The following is a 10,881-nucleotide window of genomic DNA, read 5'->3' as shown; positions in this document are numbered from 1 at the left end:
GACTGCCACATGGGCCATAATTACAGTGGGACCATCTGGGACTCACAAACCAGCTCTTATCAATTTCTTATCAAAACGTGACGTGTGAGCTCAGCGGGAAAGAGGACGAGGAGGAAAGAAAAAAAAAGGAGAACCAATGTTCCCCACTCCACCTCCACCTGTACTGTGCATTTGTCTCCCTTTTAAACAGCCTCGTACCTGGTATCTTATTTCTTTATTCCTTATTTTTGAATTAACCTATAATATATAGAGCTGATTCTGTTTCATATTTTCCATCTGAGGTAGCTCAGCCACGAGGAGCTGGCATGCTAAAACAAGGCCGTGATGACGACTTGCCCCACTTAATGTTGTAAAAGTATAAATTTGAACCCACCACAGACATCAGGCTGCTCTGTCCTGATAGAGATCCCGTAAGCCTTGTCTGCCTCCTAATTACGCCATTCCTCTCCTCCTTTTTCCCATGTAGCACTTCTATCCTACACGCACGTTACTTTAAATACAACTAAAAGCATTTCCCAAAATGTCCAACTATATAATTTGTCAGCGTTAAACAAGACTGAAGTGTTTACTTGTAGCTTTTTATATTGAAAAACCTTCAAACCACCACTGAAACAGCAGCAACAGGTTTAGCTCCTTGTTACGGTGCGATGTCACCGCACAATTTGCATCACAAAGCAAGAGGGCAAGTACGCAAACAAATTAGAGACACTCCAAAGACCCCAAAATAGAACCGGCAGAGGGACTTCAATGGCCACGCAGCCGCTCGTCAGGAACGGCTCCTGTTGTGACTCATAAGTGTTAGCTTTGTGTCTTGATGACGCGGGCGGATGCGTAGGCAACACTGGAGGCAGGGTGGGTGGATCGGTGGGTGGGTGTCAGGGGCAGATGCAACGCTTGTGTTCCCAAAGACCTTTGTCATCCACTCAGTCAAAGCTTGGTGCAGCTGGCCGTTGCTACGATACGACATGGGAGACGACACTCGATGTGAACACGCAGACAAAACACGCAGAAGCTGTTTCCACGTTTTGACACATTCCGGGAAAACCATTGTTTTATTTAACAACCAAGGTGAAATGTTTTGCCCTCGTCAAAGTTGGTGTGAGGTCAAACTGAGGATGTGCACACGTGACATATTCCTTCCACTGTTAAAGGTAAATCCCACATCAACCGTGTACGACCTTGTTACTGGAGGAGGTTATCTGTCCAGGGAAGAGGATGATGAGAACATGAATTTGGATGAAGAGGGGAGCTCTTATTACGTTCCCACTGTGCTCTTCCTCTCATGTGTAGCTAATGAGCCTAACAATTGAATAGAACATTTTGAGCTCTATTCAGAAAGGGTGGTGTATGGATGATTTTCCAAAACCTCCTTTGAATCAACAGCAATCACAGTTGAAAGTAGGTTGGATCTCAGTAGAGCACCAAGCTCTGCAGAGGCCGAACAATCCCACCAATGAATGAATGTTCTTATGGTAGAAGTATAGAAGAAAAAAGGAAATGGCCTTTCCTTAATCTTAGACTTTAAAACCAGAGTATGTTCTGTGCATGATGTATTAGAATGTATTCATCTTGTGTATTCAAATGTGTCTATAAAATGTCATAGGCAAATGGATGTTGATGGCTGTGGTCTCGTGAGCACGCCATGAAACTTAGCTACTAACTTTTGCTTTGAATCAGGTGATAATTTTGAGATATGAATAATACATGAAAGCATTTCCTGTCCCTCCCAGAAGGCTGCAACTGTGGCAATTAATAAAACCTAATGTGACACGCTCTCTGTAACACCTGCTCGAGAGCGATCGACTGTCTTCCCTTGATTTTGCTTCAGCTCAGATTTACCCTCCCCGCCGCGGCACTGCTTGACACATTTGTCAGACGGATTAATCAAAACCAGAAACCCTAACAATGTTTCTGACCACGAGTCAAACTCCATCCATCCATCCAGATGGCCCGAGATGATTCCGGCTCCACGACAAGAAACCGAAAAGCAATTCTGTTAATCATATCTTTCAATTAACAAACAGGCTTGAAACCTGACAGCCTCGGGGCATCATGGGAAAAAACATCTGGGACATTAGTGGGACGTTTCTGTTTCCAATGACAAGCCTCCCTATGAAGAGCTCTCAGCCACGTAAGGAGACAGTGATGAAGGGCTCTGAGGTTCAAGGAGATGGAGGAGCCTCGCCAAATGGTCAGGATGACAGATCGTCTTCCTCTTGGGGCGTTTGCTGCTTCGCTGCCACTTATCACACAGAGGGAACGTGACCGGAGCTCAGTGTCCAACATGGTGGGATTGGATTCGGCCAAACGACGTAGGCTTTGCTGAAGAGACACATCCAGAAAGTCATAGTTTTGATTGAATGTTCAGTCTTAAGTGACGTCCAACATGTCCTCTGTACATCCTAAATCTTGAAATACTGCAAATAAATGTCTGCTACATTTTAAGCCCTTTCCAGACAAGTTACCATAATGATTAATGCTTTTTTGACCCAGGTTAATTTCTCTATATTTCTCAATTCAGTTGAGTTCTAAAACTAGTGTCTATGGCGACCTTCCCATAGCACATGTAGCAAATTAGCAAGGTTGGTGAAAAAAGTGGAGCTTAACAATGGCTCCTGTCCCTCACTGGTTGGAGGTGATGAAAGTCAGGGCTACAGAATAATATAAAATCATCTGGCCAGAGACACAACGGCAATTTTTACATCAATAACTGTTGGCTGTTTGGGAGAACAACTCAAGTTCGATTTTAAATGTGTCTTTGAAAGTGTTGTGGACATGGATATCTGTTGTGATAGGTTTCCGGTTTCTCTGACACCATCACCACATTTAGAATTTTAGAATTTTTAAACACTGATTCAAGGCCAAATAACTGGAGAAAAATGGTTTACATTTTATATTTAGGCTTAATTTGAATCAAGACTAATTTAACCTTCAAGCAATTGAGGTTAAAGTCGAAGTCTGGTTTTACGTTTTTTTGATTCATCACATCACTCCAGTCTGAATGCTTACAAACTGATTTTTATTTCATTTTACTTTATATTTTACTTAGACACCGATTTTGATTCCACAGTCAACAGCCTGGTTCTGAGAAACCTGTTAGCTGCTGCAGGGAACGTCCAGAAACTGTTGATTCAAACGTGTGTTAACCTGCTTTGAATTTTCTTTTTTAGCCTCGTAGTAATGAAAACGTGTCAATGTCACGTTGAACTAAGTAGCTGTATTTATAGTTATAACAGAGCCTCATTTTGACACTGAGCCCTATTAATGGAGCTCTCCACAGACGTCTCCCTGTATCTAAAATAGGCAGGAAGTCCATCACGGGGGTGAAGAGGGACAAAGTAGGCCAAGGACTCACACAGGAAATAGACAGTGACTCACTGAGGGGCCACGTCGTCTTAGGAAAGAAAAAGGAAATGACATGGAATTAACAGTCATTTCGAGATTAGGATTGTGGTGTGATGCGATCGGAGAAGGCTGGTTATTCAAAGCACATAATGGCTGGATGCTGGATGTTGGCTGAAGTTGTGGCAGGAAGCCGAGTGCAGTTACTCAAGTACTGCAAGTACTACGTTGAGGCATTTGTATTGATCTGAATGTTATCCTTTAAAGGAACTTTATTCTTAACTTAACTATGTTATTAGTAACTTTAATGATATTACATGTAGAAAATGTGATCATTCAGTAAGGTAGTAAAGTAATAAAATTGGATAAAAGTAATTATATCACAATATAAACTGTGTTACGCGTAAACACAGGATTCAAAACTGAACTGATCTACATTACAAATGATTATCAGTAACATGTCATGTACTTTAGTAAAATATTTGTATCTGAAATGCTGTGAAGCTGAAGCAATAAGTGGCATGAAACTTAAATATTATATACACACAAATCTTGAGATGAAAGAACTTCTGTAAAAGTTTCTTAATTTCCACTTATTCTTGTCTTCCATGTGTGTGATGGATGTCATCGTTTTGAGAGGAATTAAAGGTGATCAGTATTTCATATGGCAAAAGTAAATAGTTTAAACCAAGTTTGTTTGCCTGCACTGCCCCACACTGGATACATTTCTTACTGCATAGTGATCGGAAAGGCAACAGTCTTTGTTTCAAAACTTCAGCCCATCTTTATTTACAAGTCCATACATAATAAAAAAAAAACAATAACATACAGGTGGTGGGTTGAACCCTACAGAGGTACGATGGTGACAAATGCTCAAAGGGACACAGAAACAGTCAATCCTCAATTTCCCGTTCAGTTCTTGATCTGGAACAGAGATGCAGCTGGTTGCGGTTGTTGGGCAACTTCCACCATCTCAAGTACAGGACATAGGATGAACAAATTTAAACTCGCATTTTGCATTTCAGCTCATCGGGTATTAACTTTCTCCACTTTGACTGATCGGGAAACGAACTGAGGAATAATTCAGGAGAATTGTTGAAGATAAACTCCAGCAAGACAAAACAAAATGTCAACTTCAAAGAACACAATGATACACAGATGGGCACCTTCTTGCTCAACACATACATAAGTAGTTACTTTTCGCACTGCAAAACTAAACTATACGATTCTCAGTCGTGTAGGAAAACACATGATAAATGAAACATAGGAGTGACATGGGTTGAAGTAAATCGGACAAAACAGCAAGTAGGTTTTTTGTGAGTTGTAATTTTTTAACAATAAATAAACACTCGCAGCTGATTCTTAACAAAGTGGTTCATTGTTTGGATGAAGACATGTGGAACTGGAGGGCACATTCAGGAATAAAAGGAAAAAGGCTCAGGCGTTGAAGGGTGGGCTGATTAAAACAAACCCTTGGCACTTGGAGCTAATAAGGGAATAAAATGAGGCATTGGAACAGGCAATAGATCTGTGGTAAGTCGTCAACAACAATAGTCATTGTGACACAACTCTCACACACACACACAAAACACACTGATGTGCTTTACAATGTGAAAGCTTCGTAAAGCTGCTTTCAGACATGCACTGAAATCCGGACAAGTTTTGCAAGGGGGCTGCGTGCGAGAACACACTGTCAAAGTCAGTTGTTCCGGACATTTTCTGGAACTCTCCCTCCCAACCCCTCAGTAAAATGTCTGCAAAATGTCAGAGTGAGAGTGACAAACAAAATAATGTGATAATACAATTATCTTATGATGAAAATGAAGTGCCATTCAGGTAGAAGATGCCACCAAAGACAACAAGTTGGAAAGACAATGCGATTCGAGAGCGTCTGACCCAAACAATCTCCTTCTGCGTTCTTCATAAGAGAAAAGGCAACGTCTGAAAAAGTCCGGACACACTTTTTCCAGACATTTCACAGAGTTCATTGGGCACTGTCACATATATACGCAAATGAAGAGAGAATATCATGGGTCACCAAAGCTGAAGCCCACACGAAGCCACACATGTTTTATTCACCCCCTCACTTGCACAGATCTGGGCAAACTGCAAGTGAAAGGAAGGCGAAGGTTTGTCACTTCGTCACATTTGTGTACGTGTGATCACGCCTCTACATATAGCTTAGTTATCTCTGCTCAAACTAAAAATCACCTCTCTGATGTCACGTAAGAAACATCTTAAAAGTGGTCTCAATTAGCATGTTTTAAACACAAGAGGAAGTTACTATATAAAAGACCTGCAGATGCTTGTATCAATTGTTGCCTTTACTGGAAATACAAAAAAAGATGCAAACACAGGAGGGCGCACTGTTAAATCACACACATCCATTGATTTATACACAACAGAGTTCACACTTCAAACTATATCATCAGTGCCCTGTAGTTTGAGTGACTGTCACTCTATTTGCTATTCACACACAAGCAGACAGGCATAAGAGGTGCAGTGGAACAAGCAACGCACACGATGCTGTGCGCATTTGGAAACTCAGCAATATAATATAACTTGTATTTCCTCACACACACACACGGTCAATAAGATGCACTACATCTCTGCAAGTGCATTAGACTGGTTTCCTCTTGAGAAATATGTTCAAGTATTTGAGAGGACTCAACTGAAAAAAAACTAAAACATCTATTTGCATCTTTCAGCGCATCCTTCAGCACCGTTTTATGACACGACACTCCACATTTGCACAGACCACGTTACTGGACAGCACTGGCACCAGTCTGTTGAGTCGTTATTGAAAATAGGTTTGAACATAAGCCTTTTTTCCCAGGGGGAATTACAATAAATGCAGTATGCAATGCAGTGCTGAAACAGATTATTGTTATCAGGAGAGGACTGTTCCCCCTCTTACTGCACTGTGAAGTTCACATTTGGTTGTGAAAGTCTGGGACAAAGTGTTTTTCTGGCGGACAGCTATTGCCTTGGGTTTGAGGAGCAAGGTTGTGGATCCATGGGTACATACTCCACAGGCAAAGGCCTAAAATGAATGAGGGAGAGGGGAAACAAGGCAGAACGGCAACTAAGATACCACAAGTGAGCTTCAACAGTTTAGCACTGAAAACAGCAACCGTCAGTTAAAAAGTTACAAACAAAATAAAATGACTCCAAAGATATAAATAAAAACTCAATTGTCCTGTCCTGACTTACATTGAACAGCAGGATTGGGTGGTTATGGCAAACATGCAATCGAGCTACTTCCGATTCCCAGCAGCTGAATCTTCTTCCTTCAAGACAAACTTTTTCCTCAAAGCCTCGGAGATCAGAATTGCTGAGTCCTCCTCTCTCAGGGACGTACAGCCTCTGTTGTACCTGCCATGACGAGCAGCAGAAAACACATGCTGATTTAAGAACTGTTCAGCATCAACAAAATGCTTTCACGATTCTAAATAATAATCCAGCTATATGATATTGTAAAATATTATTTTAATGACATTTAGAGCAATATGCCAATTCATTTTCCTGCAACTTTGTATGGGCATGTTAATATGAAGCTGCAGCTAGCTGGAGGTTAGCTCCCCAAAAATAAAGCCAAATTATCATGAACGCCCCCTGGTGGCTAGCTGCAGTATGGGTCATAAGTCCAGCCCCCTCCAAGTTAGATGTGTTTAAAAGTGTTTTTTCAGCTAATTGGTTTATTTGATGCTATAAAAAACACTAATTAAGCCAAAGCTTTGGGGTGTTGCACTCAGTAGCAACACTTACCTGTCTTTGCTCATCTTCATGCGGTTCATGTCCTTCAGAATGTCCATCACGTCAGCAAAGCTGGTGGACTTTGACAGCGACACCGTGTCCTCTTCAGCCTCCCGGAAGTCCATGCTAGGCCTGTCTAGGTCAAAGGTCGCTGATGCCGTCATGGAAGCAGGTGGGTCAGGGATCAGCTCTGACACCACAGAAACCACATCTTTATCATCTTCATCATCGTCCTCCTCTTCTTCCTCCTCTGTGACGTCACTGATGACAAAGGAGGCAGCAGCTGTGGCAGCCGGCGGGAAGGATGCTGTCTCGAAAGGCGCCATGGAGAAGCTCATGCTCGTGTCGTCGGGGGAGAGCAGGTCAGGAGTTATGGGGTTGGAGCCTGAAATAAACCAGCAAAGCAGAGGAGGGAAATAAGTGGCTCTGTTATTATAAATCGGGTTGGGGTGGGACAGTGTTACTGCAAACATATTGAGTCTAAAATGGTGAAACTGTATCTATCTATAATTTCTGTTTAGAATACCTCTCCTCCGAGTCCAATAATATGATACCTTCTCATTGCGTTCCTGTTGAAATATTCAATGAATAACAGCCTCCACAGAACGAGAGATTATCTTAAGTCACTGACCTACAAACTGATACGACGGCATCTTAGTACCAAAGAGCTTTAGGAGAATCAAGGCAGCTGACTTGGCCACAAAGGATCACAGCCACGAGAAGTTACTGACACACTCACCTGGCCACAGTAAAGCAATCCTAAATCTATTTTACTCAGGGCAGCTTTATGAGTAAGGAGAGTGTTACGTTAGATAAGTTACCAGTCTGCCACCTACCAGAATCGCTTGACACAATCTTGGCAATCTGTGATCGGAGTCTAGTTAGCTCGTCCTGCAGGGCTGTTGTTCGATTTAGCGCTGTGGCCCCGGGCTTCTTCAGTCCCTCCATCCTTTTGCCTTCACGGCGGAAGTTAGGCACAGATGAGTTCCTGTGGAGCACCAGCAGGGGCGTGGGCCGCCATTCATGCTTTAGAGGGCGTGAGTCGCTCCTGAAAACAGAAGGTTTGGGTCATTGAGCTGAATCAAAATAAATATAACTGAGTACAGAGTAAACTTTGTGCTGTATCTCCTCTAATGCTTCTTTCTTTCGGCCTGCTGCCCTGAAAAGCCCCAGCGCTTACTTTATTTGGTCAATTTGTACAGTGATGCAATCAAACACTTCAGGGCCACCATAGTTCCTGCAAATACAAACCCTTATAATTTGAAAAGTATGGAATAGTGCAGGTAGGGAAAGGTGAATTGCCGCTACAACAAGGTGTAGTAATTAACTATTTACACACCGTACTCGAGCATAGGTCTCCTCTTCATCTGCAACAATCCAGGCTATGTCTGCCAAGGTAGGAACCATAGGGCCAGTCATAGGCCGAAGAGAGGGTAGGCCTGGTAGTTCCTATGGCAAAAAGACACAAGTTAATGTCCACGTTAAGATGTTTATATCAGTTTATTGCTTTAAAAAAAGGGTCACATTGGATATATGTACCTGGAAACATGCTCTTTGTGGAGGTTTGAGTGGGAGAGTAGAACCTATTCTTCTGACAACACTACGGGTGGATCCATGGGGCTTATTCTGCCAGATAGGAATGACTTCCTGTGACCGTCAGTCACCACATGTGATGTAAGAGTATAATTAATATCAATACATACTTTAGTTTGAACAATCATTTAGGGGGATACTTTTTTAAGTTAAACAGTAGGAAGTAATCGTACCGTTTCTGTTTCCATGGTGATGGGGCCGGATCAGTCTGATTCGCTGGGAAGTTGCACACCAATGTTTGGTGCTAGCTGTGGCTTAAGGTGGACCAGTTCAGCAAACAGATGTCATGTCTGTCTCACTGCAAACACATGGGGTAAAAATGAGTGATTAGTTGGAACATCTGTTGAAAGAAACAAGTAGCAACTACTTAAAACTGGTAAATCAAGATGTAGAAAACTGATAAACTAGTTCAGCTTGTGTGATTCTTTTTCTTGACTTCCTGACTTTGACTGGTCATATCTCTATCAATAATATAAAAGTTGAATATGTATAATAATCATATATATTGTTGATGTGTTGTACAAGCACAGTGACGAGGTGTTACATTACTAAACAACCTCAGATTTGTAACATGTTGAATATTTTTCCAAGTGTTTATGATACACTGCCGATGCAGAGAAGTTTAAAACCACAACATTCAAAAATCAGTCATTACATTAAAGGAAATAATGTTGTGACATTTTTCAGGATAGTTATTGTTATTGATATGTACATTTATATCTTAATAAAATGTTTGGCCATATTATCCAGCCATTTTTTCAGGTGATTAATATACGTAGAGTATATAAATACTGTAGACAGATATTCTTGATTTTGGCACTATTTTTATAATCTATCAAGTGATTAAATTACCTTAATTTAATCAGGTAATCCAATATGATCAAGCTCCATATTTAGCAACAAAGACCATGCATACAAAAAGCCAGAGGTAGTATCCTACTCTACAAAGCAAAATAAAATTGAAATATTCATGTTAAGTTGAAGCACCTAACCCTTACATGCAGTTAAAGGTTCAGTGTGTAAATCTGTGTGACATCTAGCGTTGAAGGGGGAGAGCGTGGCCTAGGGGATAGAGCGGGTTCTGCAACATGAAGGTCGCCGGTTCGAATCCCACTCTATCCCATCTGCATGCCTAAGTATCCTTGGCAAGGTACTGAACCCCTAGATGGCCCCTCATAAAATGATGAGTGTTCTAAAAAAAATGTAAGTCGCTTTGGATAAAGGCGTCAGCTAAATGACATGTAATGTAATGTAATAATGTAAAGTTGCATGTTGTAGCTGAATACCCCGCACCGTTCCTCCCTGTGCAAACACGAAACAGAACCCGTGGTAACCTTCAGTTGTCATAAAAACTCAAAAGGTGTTTAGTTTGTCCAGTCTGAGCTACTAGATCCCTTTCCCCTACATCCTACACACTGAACCTTTAAGTATTTAGTACTTAAGTTATTTGTACTTTCCATCACTGACAAGAATACCACAAGCAATAAAATATTATCAAAATTTTAAAATATCTTAACATAATGGTGGATACACTGAAGTTAACAGAGTTAGTTAAATTTGACAATCAGCCTCTCATATGAGAAGTTCAACATAAACGCAATCATCCAGGCTAACACAGCTAGCAAGCTACATTTTACATTTGAATCCCGCTAAGCTAACTGCACTGCTCCTGACGGTTATCGTCTTTATGAGGAGATAATAGAAGCCCGGAATGAGACGGAGAAGGCTTTGGGGATGTGGTTCATGATCAGTTCCTCTCTGTCCATCTTGAGCCGGTTGCCCCGGGCATCGAACACACACACAGTCAGTTAGCTTTAGCATCAGCAGCAGACAGCGGCCCCCGGTGTGACCCTCAACCGCAGACCAACATGTTCCTTTCGTCTTCGCTTGTAATCACGACATGCGATTTGAAAAACCCACCGAAGTGCAACTTACGGTAAATTACAGATGAAAGTGAGAAAGCTGCGACGGTGAATAGTTCGTGAATCTCCGCTTCTTCTCTTCGCCTTTCAGTCTTCAGCTGTGTTTTCGTTCATCAGGCCGGAAACTATGCGTCGCTTTCCTGCGATCTGATTGGCTGGAGCCTCATGACTTCACTTTAGACCCGGCCCTTGAGCGCCCCCCAAAGGTGGAGGTGAGCAGTCAAGTTTATTTATAAAGCACTTGGTCTCATAACAGAAAAAATATTAA

At 41.7% G+C, this 10,881-nt stretch overlaps 1 protein-coding gene across 1 annotated transcript; it reads right to left on the bottom strand.

The window, feature by feature from the left end:
• Nucleotides 1-4,102: 4,102 nt before the first annotated feature.
• mtfr1l (mitochondrial fission regulator 1-like) lies at nucleotides 4,103-10,747 on the bottom strand. The gene is made up of 8 exons (XM_062397676.1): nucleotides 10,627-10,747; nucleotides 8,865-8,989; nucleotides 8,638-8,745; nucleotides 8,438-8,547; nucleotides 7,935-8,146; nucleotides 7,111-7,483; nucleotides 6,556-6,717; nucleotides 4,103-6,385 (listed from the first exon to the last, which is right to left on the bottom strand). Exons 2-7 carry the CDS (start codon nucleotides 8,877-8,879, stop codon nucleotides 6,600-6,602), a joined length of 936 nt encoding a protein of 311 aa, XP_062253660.1. The 5' UTR covers nucleotides 8,880-8,989; nucleotides 10,627-10,747; the 3' UTR covers nucleotides 4,103-6,385; nucleotides 6,556-6,599.
• Between the last annotated feature and the right edge of the window lie 134 nt (nucleotides 10,748-10,881).

Source organism: Platichthys flesus, chromosome 10 (genome assembly GCF_949316205.1).
Source record: "Platichthys flesus chromosome 10, fPlaFle2.1, whole genome shotgun sequence".
In the NCBI taxonomy this organism is placed as follows: domain Eukaryota; kingdom Metazoa; phylum Chordata; class Actinopteri; order Pleuronectiformes; family Pleuronectidae; genus Platichthys; species Platichthys flesus.
Note: the sequence above shows the minus strand (reverse complement) of the source record. Positions and strands in the feature narration are given on the sequence as shown.